Source organism: Petaurus breviceps, unplaced genomic scaffold (assembly GCF_028583685.1).
Source record: "Petaurus breviceps papuanus isolate PSGF00001 unplaced genomic scaffold, PetGlider_PUasm1.0 90919, whole genome shotgun sequence".
NCBI lineage: Eukaryota > Metazoa > Chordata > Mammalia > Diprotodontia > Petauridae > Petaurus > Petaurus breviceps.
This window is the reverse complement of record NW_027187378.1, coordinates 4866328-4883501: the sequence shown is the minus strand read 5'-3', so window position 1 is coordinate 4883501 and position 17174 is coordinate 4866328. Positions and strand designations below refer to the sequence as shown.

Genomic DNA, 17174 nt, shown 5'->3' with positions numbered 1-17174 from the left:
GGGCTCCCATTCAGGAGCTCAGTCATGGGCTATCCTTGTTTTCAGATGACAGAAGTGGTCTATCGCCAGAATAGAACCATGTTCAGAATTATGATGGTCATCCTTTTAGGGTGATAAATTTAATATTACAGGCATTTTCCTCCAGGAATGAATATGCTTTCTGACTTTGATTTCCTTGGAAAAAATGAGAGAAACCTGGGGGTTCTTAGTGAAGGAAGCAATATAGTACTAGAGAAAGAGCCCTAGCTCTCCGGTCAAAAGACCTGGATTCAAGGCTTGCCTCTGACAGTTCTACCTGCAGGACATTGGGCAAATCACATACCCTCCCCAGGCCCTTTCCCTGTTCTGTAAAAATGAGGAGATTGGACAAATGGATACTAAGTTCCCTTTCGATTCTAGAAACACTATGAACCACTGGGATCCTTTGTTTGTCCTAAGCATCACTGGTTGCTTAGCTTATTTCTGAAATTCTATGAGGTTATATAAAAATTCCCAATATTTCATTGGGGGAAGAGAGAAGTAATTCTTCTCTTGATTATTCAGAGATGAATTATAGTTAGTGGACTGTCTAGACCCTTTTTATTTCCCTTATTTCCTTCCATCTGCCTGTACATTTACTACTTTGCTTCTAAGGGATAATCAAGAGCGAGAGTATGGAACAGGATGAGACAAAAACTCTATTCAGTTATTGTAATTGTGCTGATGGGGCAACTAAGAGATGAAATGGATAGAGTGCTGGGCCTGGAGTTAGGAAGATTATCTTCACAAGTTCAAATCTGACCTCAGACTTACTAGCTGTACTGGAGAAAGAAATGGCAAACAACTCCAGTATATTTGTCAAGAAAACCCCAAATGAGATCATGAAGAGTCAGACACAACTAAAATGACTAAACAACAGCAACAATGACAAATTATCTGATACTGTACTTAGAAACGGTTTTTTTTTTTACTGGTTAAATGGTTTTTGGTTAAAATGGTTTTTAACAGGGAGAGAGAAGGTAAATCATTAACCAAAAGGAAGTTCAGGAATTATCTGTAGACATTAGTCATGTGGCTCATTGTGTAATGAAACTGAGACTTGATTCTCACCTTTAGTCAAAAAAAACCTCCAGCATATTTGAATCTCAGAGCTTCTACTTGTGATTTAAAATTAGAAACTTCTTTCCATTCCTAGTCAACAGAAACAAAACAAATATTGTTCCCCAATGTTAATAAATATTTTTAATTTGTATATCATATTGGCATAAATGTAAGCTGCTCTCAAATATAGGTTGCACCTCTGAAATGAGATCATAGAATTCTAGCATTGGAGTGGATCTCAAAGGCCATCTTGTCCTACCTGTAAGTCTGTGGGAATTACCTTTGCAACAAGGGGTCATCCTTGATTAAAGTAGATTTACTTCTTTAAGATGCAGCATTCAAAGTTAGAACATTTTTCATTTTATTGAACCTAAATCTATCTCTTTGAAATTTTCCCTATTGCTCCTGGTTCTACCATGTTGGACCAGTTAGAACAAGGTTAAGCCCTCTTCACATGACGGCTCTTCATATTTTCAAATATCAGAAGGTAACTGTCAGGTCCCAAGTTAGTTAATTCTTCTCTACAAGTTAAATATTTCCATGTCTTCAACAAGTTTTCATGTGGCACAGGTTCTAATCCTCTCACCATCCTGGTCATCTTCTTCTGGACATGCTTCTCTTTATCAATCTGATTTTGTTGAATTGTTTCAGTCATGTCCAATTCATCATGAGTCTATTAGGGGTTTTCTTGGCAGAGACACTAATGTGGTTTGACATTTTCTTCTCCAGTTCATTTTACAGATGAGGAAACTGAGGCAAACAGGGTTAAGGGACTTGCCCAGGTCACACAGCTAATAAGTATCTGAGTCTAGATTTGACCTCATAAAGATGAGTCTTCCTGATCCTAAACCCCATGCTCAATTCGCTTTGCCACCTAGCTTCCCCTTTCTTGATCAATACCCCTTCTAAAATGTCATGTCCAGAACTGAACACAAAACTCTAGAAGTTGTCTGACAAGTCCAGAGTACAGTGTAACCATCACCTCTCTCATTCTAGATTTTCAGGGGAAAGAAATATATACAGGTATATGCTGGGGGAAAATTACTGATTACAGAAAGGATATTTTTGTTCTGACTTTACAGATGAGACCCAGATGACTGCATTTCCAGAGGAAAGCAAAGAGGATTGGAAAAGGCAGGAGGAATGTGAACTTTGCTTACCTTTCTTCTTCTTGGGCCCCTGCTTCCACTGCTGCAATTTTTCTTCACCCACTTTACACAAGAACCTGGTTCTGATGCAAGAACAAGTAAGTCCCAGTCCTCTCTCCAGTAACGGTTAGATACTATGTATTTTGATCTATGTTTCCTGTCCTTCTCTCTCTCCCATCCTCACTAGAGCAAGGCCAAATATATTCAGCTATAGTTCATCTAATGGAGTGGGGGAAGAGGTTGATTCCACCACCATTAAATTCCCCCTATTCCTCAACTCATTAAGAAAATCATAATCCCACACCACTTAATGTTCACAGTCAGAGAAGGTAAGGTAACTCAGTTGATACTCAGAGAGAAAACTAGTCAGAATATGGAGAAGTACAATTTGCTCTTCTTATTACAGATGAGGTTGGTACAGTTTTAAGTGTTTGACTACAGCAGATTTACCACAGCTGGGAAATAATCCTGAGGGCTTTGTGAGATGCAGTTTCTGTGAGATATTCCCACTCCTTGAACCTAATTCCAGGATTTGGAATGTTTCCTTATTTCACCACAAATTTATTGGTATTAGAAATTTCTGTTTGAGCCAGCTTATGCCAGCATTCTTGAGATATGACTGCTAAATTTTCCATGTGGGCATTTACACCTTGGAAATGGACAAACACTGCGAATCAGAGCCTGACTTAGTGTTTAGTTGATTGTCTAGAATTTAAAAAGTGATGGAGAAACTGTTCATTCGTATTAAGCTTTAAAATGTGTGCTGTGCACCTCTTAATTTTTTTTCTGAGAGCTGGTTATTAAATTTTTATCAGCATGTTGCTGCTTCTAAGTAACTAGAAACAGAGTATTTTGGCGCAGATTTAAGCTAATGACAATACAGTTCTATACCCCCAGACTTCTCCCTTTGAATATCTTCAGTGGTGACAATTCTTACTCTCTGGGGAGGCTTTTTAGGATTTGGAAAGGACCAAAGTAATTCACTCAAAATCTGTCAAATACTATGTGTGATTAAGATGGTTTGTATGGTAGGTTCCAGTAGAATGGGTTCTAGATTTTGAGAAAGAGCACATGAGCTCAAATCAGATTTTACTAAAGACTACTCATGTGAATTTGGGAAAGGAACAAAATTAGCCTGTCCAGGTCTCAGTTTCATCATCTGTGAAATGAGGGGGGTTGACTAAGGTCTTCATCTCTAAATCTCCTTATCTTTAGGGGCTCCCGAGTATAATTTAGCCTTTTAATGTCTCTTCAGGCTAAGCCACTAGAGGGCGACTGGTGTAATACATTTTGGTGAGCCCCTTTGGGGGTTCTCAGGTATGCCAAAGGGCTCTCTTCATCCTTGGAGTTGCAGAAGAGCTAAATGTGACTTAAGAGATGTTCAGTATTGGTATATTTGGTAACATTTTAAGTTATAGGTTACCACAGTCTTTATGCCATTGCTTATAATAACATTTGCAAAATGTCTGTATATATTTCATTTGGAATTCACAACAGCCCTGTGGGTTAGGTAGTATAGGTATTTTTGAGGGGTTCAGATTTGTGATTGCATGAATGCTAGGGAATTCCAAGTGAAGAAATTCAACATGTCTAAACCGACCTCATTACCTTTGAGGTACTACCATCTTTCCACTCATCCTGGCTCTCAACCTAGGTGTCTCTCTCAACTCTTCACTCTCACTCCCCATATTCAGTTGCCAAGACCTGTCGGTTTTACCTTTCTGACATCCCTTGCATACACTCCCTTCTTTCTTTTGATACTGACATTACCCTGGTATGGGCGCATCCCTCTCTGCCTGAACTATTGCAATAGCCTGCTAGTTGGTCTGCTAATCTCAGGTTTTTCTCGGGTCCAATCCATTTTCCACTCAGCTGCCAGTGATATTCCTAAAGCCCAGATCTATGTCACCTCCCTTATTCAGTAAAACTCAGTGGCTCCATAACACTTCTAGGATCAAACAGAAAAGTCTCCCTTCATGACCTTCCTCCTCCCTAGCCTCCTTCCCCACTCTTTTCCAATATTCTTATGACCTCTCCCCCAGCTCCATCTCTACTCTGCCACACAGTGACACTGGCTTCCTTGATTTTCCTCCAACAAGATACTCCATCGAATGACTCAGAGAATTTTCACTCTGTCTCCTATGCCTGAAACTCTCCCTTCTCATCTCTGCCTCCTTGCTTCATTGGCTTTCTTCAAGTCTCCACTAAAATTCTAGTTTCAGTAGGAAGCTTTTCCCAATCCCCTTAATTCTAATGCTTTCCCTCTGCCAGTTATTTCTTATTTATCATATATATATATATAATCTTATCTGTCTATAGTCATTTGAATTTTGTCTTCCCATTATACATTTGCTTTTCTTTGTCTCTCTAGCACTTAGAACAGTGCCAGACACTTAATAAATGCTTATTAACTGACTGCTTCCTCTTAGGGCAGATTAATACCTGTTTTGCAATGTATAGTCTTAGAGGGTTGCCTGGTATGCTGAAAAGTTAAATGATTTGCTTAGGGTCACAGAACCAGGACATAACTAAGTCAAACTTGAAGCCAGATCTTCCTGGTTCTGAGGTTCTCTGTCCACTTGATTATGCTTCCTTTCTGGGAAGCGAATGCAGGTTCTGCCCTCAATCTAGTGCTATTATAGAGTGCTTTTCCTCTTTACTTTGTACAAAGACAAATGTTCTACCTAGAAAGCTTCCAATAGCTGGCTTAGTACACATCTGTGACTATTTCCTTCTTTTTTCTTACAGGACTGTTTTGATCAGGAACTCAATTGCTAAGTCACAAAACCCCTTGTGCCTATGAGGTTTCAGAACCAATATTTGTTCCAGATTGGTATAGAACAGAGATCAACAACCTTTCAGAAGTGAGGTACTAAGATGGAAGAGAGGAATTGAAGGGTTTTTCCAGCAGGCAAAGGGCTAGCTTATTCATAATTTTAATTCCTTTGTTGCACCAATTAGAAATCTGTTTGGAATAACTTACATTGCTTTTAAAATGTAAATTTTAATAAAGAAGAATCAAACCTATCAGTCCCGTATTTACACATTCAGAGAAATCAGAAAAAATGGTTTGCTTTTCTCCAAGTATCTCCCTGAAATCAGGCGATGAGATCATGGAAGTTCTGATTAGAGTAGAAAGGAACTGGACAGATGGTTTGAGAACACTTTGGGTAGAAGAGAACAAGGAGTACATAAAGAATCATGCTGAAGATAGAGTTCCCATTTTGCATTTTTACTCATTGACTCTGCCTTGCCTCTGGCCACAGGTTGCTAATTCCTGTATAGGTTTATGAATACTCTCCGATCTCTTGTCTTTGGGCTTCCAAAGGTTGAAGGAAAAGGACCTAATGCTCCAATCCATCTGGGGTGCTTACATATACAATCAAGGAGGGAGTTTGGAAATTTTATGAAATAGATCTGCACTCTCCCCCACATCCTGTAACTACAGGAAGCTGTTGAATGGATAAAGTCATGAGCAGTGGCATAATTAGAGTTTCTGAACACAGTGCAGGTGAAGAGCCCTTCTGGTGGGTTTATGAGAAGGGTGGCTAAAGGGAAAGACAAAGGGGAATTATGTTATGGTGCTAGAGGATGGAAAGGCTTGACATAATAGTAATTAGCATTCATATAGTACTTTATGGTTAGCAAAGTGCTTTACATATATTATTTCAGTTGATTCTCACAACAACCCAGAAAGGTAGGGACTATTATTATTGTCTTTTTCAGATGAAGAAACTGAGGCAGACAGAGGTTAGGTTACATTCCCAGGGTCACACAACTAGTAAGTATCTGCTGCTGGATTTGAATTTAGGACTTCCTAACTCTAGGTCTAAAGGTCTAATTGCTGCAGCAATTAGCTATTTTAATTTATAAGTTGACTATAGAAACCACCTTTGGTTTCAGAGGAGCAGTCAAGGTACATACATACATACATACATTCACATGAGGAGCAATGTGTATACCTGCATATGTTGGGGCAAGGTTGTGGGAATGCTGAGGAAGTTATGGCATACTCATATAACTCATCATCCCACCCATTTTTTCATTAGGGCTAATCTCCAGAACTTTACTTAAGGATGACAGGTAGTTTTGTCTTCTACCTAATAATTACTACTGTCCAAGATTTCTTTAACTGTGAAAAGGATACACTCTACAATTGCAGAGAAGTCTTATATAGAGCTCTCTCTGTGAGATAGTACAATGAATTAAATTCACACTAAAATAGCAATGACTGATAATACTGCTTTGTTAAGAGGAAGAGATTTTCTTATGAAATGCCTTTCCATCCTTTAGCACCATAGCATAATTCCCCTTTGTCTTTCCCTTTAACCACCCTTCCCATAAACCCGCCAGAAGGGCTCTTCACTTGCACTGTATTCAGAAACTCTAATACTTCGTAAGAGGCCCACTGTGCTTGGAATCAGAAAGACATCTTCATGAGTTGAAATCCAGCTTCAGATACTCCCTATGTGACCCAGGGCAAGTCTCTTCACCCAGTTTGCCTCAGTTTCCTCATTGGTAAAATGAGCTGGAGAAGGAAATGGAAGAGTTGGACATGACTAAAACAACTGAACAAAAGGGGAGGATAGGAAAGAACGAAAGGCCATATAGTTTGGGAAAGGAAGACCACTCCAGAGAGGAGGAAATAGAAGGAGGAAGATCAGAGAATCAATGATGCAAGATAGTAGAAAGAGCACTGGATTGAGAATCAGAAAGTCTGCGTTCACATTCCAGGATCTTTTACTGAAATCTACTCTGTGAGACATAGACAAGCAGCTTAATCCTAGCTCTGTCATTTGTGATCTGGCAAGTCACTTGAAAATGAGTTTTGGACTAGATGGCTTCTAGTGGCCCTTTTGGCTCTCAGCATATGATCTTATGATCATATATCAAATAAAAGGGCCTTCTGCTTTCAGCTTTGATTGGTTCATCGAATTCTTCTATGAAATGCCTCTAAGTTCTAGCAAGGCACCCTGAAGAGATAACTTTAAGTTCTAGTAAGTACTTTCTTCACAAGCCAGGAGGTAGGTAATACACATATTATTAACCTCATTTGATTCATGAGAAATAGGCACTCAGAGGTTAAATGATTTTTCCATTTGTCACATATCTGAAAGATGGCAGATTGTTGTTTGGTTATTTCAGTCATGTCTGATTCTTTGTGACCGCATCTGAGGTCTTCTTGGCAGAAGTACTAGAGTGGTTTGCCATTTCGTTCCCCAGCTCATTTTACAGAAGACAGTCTGAGGCAGACAGGGTTAAGTGATTTCCCCAGTATCACAGGGCTAGTCAATGTCTGAGGCCAGATTTGAACTCAAGGAAGATGAGCCTTCCTGACTCTAGGCTTAACACTCTATCCACTGCACTATCTAGGTGCCCTGACAAGTGGCAGAGCAGGAACTCAAATTTGAGCCATATGACTCTTCTTTTACTATACCAACCCACCTCTCAAGAGGTACTTTATGTTATTTATATTATAAATCATGTTATAAAATAAATGATGCAGGCATACATACTATGATGATTTTATTTATAGATTCTCTTTTTCTGGAGTTTTGCAAGTAAAATATCCCCTACAAATCAGTCCTTTACTTGCACCAAATCCCACCCTACAGAAGCAGAACATATCAAAATTGTCTGATGCATGAGACACAACAACTTAATAAATACTTTACAAAAATAATGCAGTTTTTTTCTTAAAACATTAAAAACAATTTAGGATCCCCAGCCTCAAGCCCTTCTTTAAACAACATTTACTGACAAACTGCAAACTGGAAGCATATGAGGGTGTGGGGAGGAGAAAGGTGAGGTGATATAAAAACAAAACAGTGAGTTTTATTTTCTATTCATCTTGTTCCTCTTTCAAAAAAAGTGCTATTTCCTTCTGAATGCTCAAAATTCATGTGATTTCTAGCCCTTGCTAAGGCATGGATGAGAACTCAAAGTTTTGGTGCCTTTATGGCTTTTTTCTAGAATCATCCAAGTAAACAAATATTGACCTTACACTCCAGAGGCTTTTGATGGCATCAAAAAAACTGGGCCCCAGATTTGCCATGAAATGCCAAACCCAGCACTAATTTGAAACAAGGAGCCTATGGAAACCTGAACCTCAAGAAGGTGCCTTAGGACTAAATAATATTTGGTTTGAGGTTGTTTTTCTTTTTCATTTTTGGCATTTGTGTTGTTTTTTTTTAAAGACGTTAATATTCCCTTTCTCTTCTACTTCCCCAGGACAATTCCTTTCTCTATTCTTAGAGATGTGACTAAATATTTTTATGAATATAGCTCCAGAGAAAAGGTTATGCTTGTCACATTCATATTAAATAAGTTATATATAAAAACTGTCTATAATGTTTAAAACTTTTAACCTCTCTTGCCCCTTTCCCTCCCTATACTCTGAAATACTGGGTCAAAGCACGAGTTTAATCACACCAACTACTTATTCCTGTTTATTTTCCTGACTTTTTTTTTCCTTTCCACATAGGTTTGATCACCATATACATTATTCTTAGTATGCATACAGGCATGTGTATGACTTCATATAAAAAGTCCCATGGCTCTATGCATACCCATACTGTAACTTATGGAAAATACACATGTATTATATACAAATATACATATATACTATAAAAAGAAAATTAACCCAATTTCAAACAGATCAGTGCAGAAAATTTGTGTCACAGGTGCTAGGTGTATAATTATTACCTTCCCCCTCAAGGCTGAATAGCCCCATCTTATTAATATTCCCTAGCTTCCTGGAACTGCTTGAAATAGTCTTCATCAGAAGGGTTTTCTGTACATTTCTGACCATTGTTTGGAGGCCGGGCTTCATTATACCTGCTCCAGTCTCCCTTGCAAATTATCCAGGGCAAAATGTCTACTTTATAATGGAGCTCTGCAGAGAACTCGATGCTAATCAGGTTGGGGGTCCCAGCACCTTTCCCCCTGGTGATGAGTTGCATATTGTCATCATAACAGCAGTGCTGGGCTGCCAGTGTTGTGCTTTCCAAGGAGAGCATGGATCTGATGCAATATCGGGCCGTCGGCTTGTAGATGTCCAGCTTCTCCTTTGGTCCACTTGCATCCTTCCAGCGGAAGTCTTTCCGCTTATTACGGTCAAAGATCTCTGCTGTGCTGTAGGCGACTTCCGTTGGGTAGGAGCAAGGGCAGCTAGGAAGGTCATTGACCACTTTGTGCATATACTTCTTTAAAAACTCACTCTTGCAGCTCATCCATCTCTCACAACTGTCAGTGTCTGAAAAAAGCCAAAGGAAAATCATCTGATCACATGCAATGACATGTTACATCCAGTCAAGCTCTTAGATGAATTCAGAACTGAGAATGGCCATGAATAGCTCTCCCATAATGAATGAAAAAAAACTATAATTGGTCATTCTCATGCACATCAAAGGATGTTTAGAAAATTCCTCTCTATTACAGTGCCTTATTTAATTGGCTTTCCAAGCACTGAACATGGAGCTACCGAAAAGTGGAAGCCAGGAACCCCAAGCTCTAATGCTGATGCTCTCATTTGTTTAACTGTATTGTCTTGGGTAAACCACAGCCTCTCTGGGGCTCATTCATGCATATAGCAAATATTTAGTGACACTGTGACTAATAAAAAGAAAAATACATATGATCCTTGATAGTAGTAGAGATAAAAACATGTGTAGCAGTAATTAAGGCACAAGGTAGAATGTGAGATGCATATACCAGATGTTGTGGTTGTTCTGAGGGCAGAGGAATTGCTCTTAATTGCAAGTAATCAGCAAAGCCTCCACATAAGATCTGAGATGGTTCTAGAAGGATGGGTAGGATTTCATAAATGGAGGTGGGGGAGAGGAGTGTGTATTACAGCTTAAAGAACTAAAATATACAAAAGTCGAATGAATAGTAAATAGCATAGTTTGACTGGAGCATGGGCACATAGGATATAAAAAAGTACACTGCAGATAGATCTTGGAGGGAGGGCTTTGAATATTAATCTAATGTGTACGGATTTTATTTGGTAGTCAATGGAGAAACCATTAACATTTGACTGGGGAGTGACATAATTAGAACTTTGTATTGGAAAAATTAACCTGGCAGCAATGTATAGGATGGATTGGAATGAAAGACTGGAATTGGAAAGACCAGTTAGAAAGCTTGCGACGGTAGTGCCTGCCATTCAATAAATGCTAGTCAACTTGACTAGCTAGTCAACTTTGTAGTGGTTGGTGGGAGGGAATAAATAAGAACCTGGACTGATGATGTGAGCTGCTGGGAGGGGTAGAAAGGGAAGAATGTGAGAGACATGGAGGTAAAATCAATAGGATTTGACAACCAATTGTAGGAGAGGGGTCAGAAAGGAGTCAAAGGTGATGCTAAACTTGGAGCCAGCATTAAAGGTAGAATGTTAGTACCTTTGACATAAATATGGGTGCCAGGAGGAAAAACAGGTTAGAGGAAAGGGTCTGTTTCTTCACCTGTAAAGTGAGTGGGGCTAGAATAAATGATTTCTAAGTTTTCTCTATCTTGAAATTATGTGCCTTCTATGGATTCAATTATCTACTTGAGTAATCAGAGTAGATGACAGATCCTGTGAATTACACATCTGGAATGCCACTGAAAAATTTCCACTGAGGGTCTGCACTTCAAAAGCAAAGCTAAACTACATTCAGAACACCATCAGAAAGTCCAAATGGAAGGGTTTGCTTTTTTCCTCCAGGGTAAAATTTCCTGAAATCATGACATTTGTGACTGTATACTTCGAACATGCATAGTTTATATTGATTTTCCTCTCTGAGGCTGATATATTAAGCTGTCCAAAGACATATTATTAAATAGATTGACAGGGTTGCCCCAACGTAAAATTTTAGAGTTGATGGGGACTTTAGACATCACTTAGTCTAGATGAAGTTGGTATGATTTGTAAAGTATTAGAAGATTCTTTTCTCAAAATGCTGCCTTTAGGGGCGGCTAGGTGGCACAGTGAATAGAGCACCGGTCCTGGAGTCAGGAGAACCTGAGTTCAAACCTGGCCTCAGACACTTAACACTTACTAGCCATGTGACCTTGGGCAAGTCATTTAACCCCAATTGCCCTGCCTTCCCCCCTCTAAAAAGCAAAAAAAAAAAATTTCCTTTACAATCCTACTATAGTACCTTTAATTTTCATTAGAATCATGCCTTTGGAGTAAAGCACTGTGCCTCCACAGAACTCCTATTAAAAAGAAGTTTCTTATCTGGAGAGATAATATATTAACATACTAGCACTAATGTATTAGCACAGAGCTCCAGGACAAATAAAGGGGAAAAAATGTTCCCCTTCTATGGGGTATTGCCCATAGAAGGTTATGACACTAAACTATGGAATGTCCCCTGGCAAATGAGGAGTGTTTGGGAAAACAGGGTGGTACTTTGCATGGAGAAGAGAAAATACAGTTGGGTCAGGCCTGTAGACAGTTAAAAGTTCCATATCCTCCAGATATTTTCCTTCTCTTCCCAATCCTGATTCTGTAGTCTTTCACAGAGAAAAGACACTAAGTATCATTTGTTGGGTCTTCAAGTCCTAGACATTTGGCACCAAATTATAGTGTTTAGGCAGTGATTATCAATCACACAATAAGAGATACTGGGGAAATAATTAGGTCATTTGGGAAAAGGAGACTGTATTGAGGGGAAGTAAAGGAAGAAAAATAGAATTAGTATATATTCACAAAAATATCCCTCTCGTGGGACTGATGGTCCCATTATCTTGACAGTCAACACACACGCAAGCTTGAGCTGCTCTTATGTTCTAAAATTCATGGTTAAATCCTCTGCTATCCATTGATCATAAATTTAATAATATCATAATTGCAGGGTTGGAAAGGGCCTACAGGTCAGACTCCTTAGGCCACCGGGAAATTCTCACTTGGGAAGTTTTTTAATCGTTTTGAGGAAGAATAAAGCCCTGACTTGGTAAGGATACCACTATAGAGCTGATGGGAAAAGGTATAATGCTTTGGAGTCAGGCTTTCTGCCAGCTGGCAGTGATGAATGGAGATGGAAAATAACATTCTATTTCTGAAAAATACCCATTTAAGGAATTAGAGACCCATCAGAAGGGATCTTTTCTCCAGGCCAAATTTTATACTGTGTGTTCACGACACTATTTCAGATCTATCTATAAGACTAATAGTAGAACTATGAAACTGTGATAATTAATTTTCTCTCTTTCAGAGAGTAAAAAGTGTGAGGTAGGACATTATTAACTCCATTTTATGGATGGAGAAAACATACAGAGATTAATACAGTCTGGTAGAGTCATGGCACCTGATTCTCAGGTCATTGTTTTTTTGCAGCCTGATTGGTACTTCAAATTCAGCAAACATTTATTAGGGGCTTAATACACATAAAGCATTGTGTTGGGTACTTGTGAACATAAAGATAAAACAAAATAAAATTCTTGACCTCAAGGAACTTTATTCTTGGGGGAATACAATGTTTATTGTAAGTAAAGATAATTTGGGGGTAGTGAGGCACACTACCAACTAGTAAAGATCAGGGAAGGTTTCTTATAGGTGTTATCTGACATGATCCTAGAAGTAAAGTAAGGATTTGAAGAGGCAGAAGTGGAAAGGGTATGCAGTCTCAGCAAGGGTGGGATTGGGTAACCCATCTAGGCAAAAGTATGGAAGTAAGAGAGAAAACCACAAGAAGGTCAGTTTGGCGAAATATAGTATATGAAGGGGGAATAATATAAAATGAGTCTGAAGAGAGAAGTCTGAAAATACACTGAGAAGTTATTTAAATGTCAAGCTGAAAAGTTTTTATTTTATCCAAGAGGCAAGGGAGAACCACTGAAACTTCTTGAGCAGGCAATTGACATGGTCAGACCTGTTCTTTGGGAAAATTATTTTGGAAGCTGTGCAAAGACTGTATTAGAAAGGGGAGAGACTAGAAACAGGGAGACCATATAAGAGGTTATTGCTATAATCCATGTGAAAGGGGATGAGACTCAACGTTAGAGTGGTAGATATGTGAGTAGAGAGAAGGATTCAGGAGCTATCGTAGAGAGAATGAATGTCTTGGCAACTGAGAGTAAGAGAGTGAAAAGTTAAGCATAACTTCATGATTATCAACCAGGATGACTAGAAGAATGGTGATACTCGGGGCGGCCAGGTAGCACAGCAAGTAAGAGCACCGGCTCCAGTGTTGAGAAGACCTGGAGATCGAATCCCGGGCTCAGACACTTAGCACCCACCCAGAAACACCTGGCCGTGTAACCTTGAGCAAGCTACTTAACCCCAATTGCTTAAAAATATTAAAAAAAAAAAAAGAATGGTGATATTCTCAACAGAAAAAGGGAAGTTCAGAGGTGGAATAGATTTGGGGAGAAGATGAGCTCTATGTAATGCATATAGAATGTGATTTGCTTATGGGATAGATATCAAAATGGGGATTGGTAGATAAGGCAAAAGATGACATAGCACTGGAGTAACTGAAGAGAGAGGAGGTCTGGAGATGTGGCTTTGAGAGTAATTTGCATAGAGATAATTCCTGAACCTACAGAGCTGATGAGATCACTGTGGAAGGCAGAGAAAGAAGACCCAGGGCAGAGCCAAGGACACTAGCAAGTGGGACAGAGATGGTGATTCACCAAAGAAGAGCAAGGAGTATGAAAAATTCATCAATGAATGTAACTGCCTAGACCCTCAATTAGGTATTGAGGCTTATAGCCTTAGTCTGGGGAATCTTTGTGGTTGAAATAATTTTCCTTCTACCATAACCTTCACTGAAGTGATAGCATAGAACGAATATAGACTATGTTGAGGAATATACCTATAATATCACCCTATTGATGATTGTAATAGCTCCTCAATAAATTAGGAGCTAATTAATATGTGCATCATTCTAGCCCATGCATATCTTGTCCTCCTACCCGTTACCTGGCTGACATTCATTCAAGGCATCCTAGCTAGAGGCAGGGAAAGTAACTCAAATTCAAAAATCAGTCAACATGGTGACTGATAATTAGTTCTTTTTATGATGTGGTGTAGGAGAAAAAAGTGGGAATAAATGGCTGACAGAATATTTCATGCTAGTTCTGTTACCAGTTACTAAGGCTAATTGAGACCAGGGAGTTTACATATTTCTTTGCCTCATTTCATATGTTTTCTTATTGATTTTCTTAATTCCCTTGCTTGGGGAAGGAGAGCTGGAGCAGTAAAATCTAGTGTCACCCTAGCCCAGACTTGGGACTCTGGGCTACATACCCCAAGCGACATACCCCGCTCTAACACCTCCTCTACACCTCCCCACCCCTGGCATGGAAATGGCCTGGGATAGGGAGCCAATACTTTCTGGCTCAAGTTGAACCCTGCTATTCTCTTTTTGGGAATGTGTGTGGAGAGGAAATAATGTCCTGGAAAAACTGGGCCCAGTAAAAGGAAAATGAGGCCTTAAGATGAATTCAAAGATGGTTTTGCAAAGGCAGAAAGAAGAAAAAAAGCTAAATCAATATTGGGATAAAAATCTTACAGCAACTTACCAACTTCAAAGAGTTTGGTGGCATTAAACTCTTCACTTCCTGCAAGCAGGCTTACTTCTGTGGCAGCTGTCCGAAAGGTGTCTTCAATTCCTAAACACAGACAGAAGGTCATATTTTTTCCAGTTATATGAAAAAGAGAGCTTAGAAAGAAACTAAACCAAAATCTAAACAAAGGTCTTTTTGTGCTCTACATTGCTTTATTGGCATGAATTTGTGGACAGAGAAAAAAAAATTTAAGGCAGATAGAACATAAAATATACTAAAACTAGGATATAGTTTGTAGCAGAAATTGCAACATAACTCAAATAACTCTGAACCAGGCCCCAGGGAATTTCCGTAGTGTTGGTTTTTCTGTAGAGTGGAACCTAGGGCAAGATGGTACCTGGGAGAGAAAGAGATGGCCTAGAATTTTCATAGGGTAGTGAGTGTTGGCAAACAGGTATATACTTATGTGTAAAGAAAAAAATTCACCTTACATATTCATAGCACTTTCACATACCACAACCCTGGGGAAAGGGGATGAGGATGAAGTAACATGGTAGATATTGTCATTTTGAAGGAGAAAGAGAGGTTCAATTTGGTTAAAAAGAATGGTTCAAAGTTACACAAGTAGTAAACGGTGGATGTGGGAACTATGCTCTTCAAACAAAATTGAACAGACATAATCTCCTTTAATAGGCTACTTCTGCCCTAACCTTCTCTTACACTGAAAGTACCAAGGAGTACCAATAGGGCTTCCAAAAGAACTAAAAAGGTTCAGGGCAAAATTCTTCCTTCTCTTCTGAAGACTAATGTAGCTTTGAAAATTATTTTAAAATGTACCACTATGGAAAGCATCCCTTTGGCCTAAAAAATCCAGTACTGGCCTTTTCCATGTTTACCAGCACCTGTTCTATCCCTTGCACATGGTCCCACCTACTTCTGCTGTGACTTCTATGACTGGGCTAAGTGAATCTTAGAACTAGAATAGACATTAAAGGTAATCTAGTTAAGTTTTATCCAAACCATCAATCTTCTATATAACGTCCCTACCAACTAGTTCAGACTCTGCAAGAACATGTCAATGAAAGGGAACTCCCTACCTTAATAGGTAGCTCATTTCGGTTTTGAACAGCTCTAATTATTAGGCAGTTCTTCTATATTCTGAGCCTAAATCTGTCTCTCTACAGCTTCTAATCTCATTAGCTCCTTTGGGTTTAACCAATCATGTCTATGCAGATAACAGATGTGTGGATGGATAGATAGATAGGTAGGTAGATGGAGACACAGATAGACTTATAGGTAGATAATTTATTAATATATCCTGTCCCAGTCTTTACCCTCAGTCTTGCTTTACCAGCTACCTAATAGTCATTTTAAACTGGATGTCCCAGAGGAGTCTTAAACACACGTCCAAAACTGAATTCATTTTATTTCCCTTCAAATACCTTCTTCCTCCAGACGTCTCTATTTCTGTCAAAGACACCACCATCTTTTAGTCTCCCAGGTTTTAAACTCTGACATTATCATGGACTCCTCACTCTCCTGCTCTCCACATATCCAATCAGTTTCCACATCTTGCCATTTTTACTATCACAACATCCTTTAGTTCTTCTCCTTCTCTCCATTTGCCAGACTACCATCTTAGTTTGGGGTCACATCACCTCTCATCTATTTTTCCAATGGCCTCCTAATTGGTTCAAGTGTCTTACCATTCCAGTCCTTCTTACACATTGTTACCAAAGTGATTTTCCTTCTGACCATGTAACTCTCCTACTCAATCAGTTTCAGTAGCCTCTCTGATGAAATAGTAACTCTTCTGTTTAGCTTTAGAATCTGCCTGCCTCCAAACTATTTTTATAATCCCATTGGTCGTTACTCCCTTCCTTTACTCTGTAATTCAGCCAAACTGTCCTTTATACTCCTCCCATATGATTTTTCCATCTCCTGTATCTGTCCCCCATACCTAGAATGCATTCTCTCCTGGTCTCCACATCACTGAATCCTACTCTTCCTTCAAAATGCAGCTCAAACACCACCTTCTGCATGAAACCTTTCCTGATTCCTCCCACCTGCTAGTGCCTTTTCACCCAGACTTAGTGACCTTAATGACTGTATATATTTAATTTATTAACTTTATATGATGATCTATCTATCTATCTATCTACTTGTTCCCACCACCATTAGAATGTAAGCTACTGGGGCGGCTAGGTGGCGCAGTGAGTAGAGTGATGGCCCTGGAGTCAGGAGGACCTGAGTTCGGATCCAACCTGCGTGACCTTGGGCAAGTTACTTAAAACCAACTGCCCTCCAAAAAAAAAATAATAATGTAAGCTACTTATGGATACAGATTATTTCATTTTTTGTACTTGTATCCTCAACATCTAGCACAGTACCAGGCATATACATATATATATATATATATATATATATATATATATATATATATATATA

The 17174-nt window shown here is 39.1% G+C and overlaps 1 protein-coding gene across 1 annotated transcript in view; it reads right to left on the bottom strand.

Annotated features, from left to right (window-relative positions):
- Positions 1 to 7741: 7741 nt before the first annotated feature.
- The window catches only part of ISM1 (isthmin 1), a 105640-nt gene continuing 96207 nt past the window's right edge, over positions 7742 to 17174 (bottom strand). Inside the window, exons 5-6 of the mRNA XM_069075430.1 lie at positions 14742 to 14831; positions 7742 to 9483 (exon numbers count right to left, since the gene is read on the bottom strand). Of these exons, the coding sequence (XP_068931531.1) occupies positions 8966 to 9483; positions 14742 to 14831 (608 nt within the window). The 3' untranslated portion in view covers positions 7742 to 8965. The remainder of the gene's footprint in view (positions 9484 to 14741; positions 14832 to 17174) is intronic.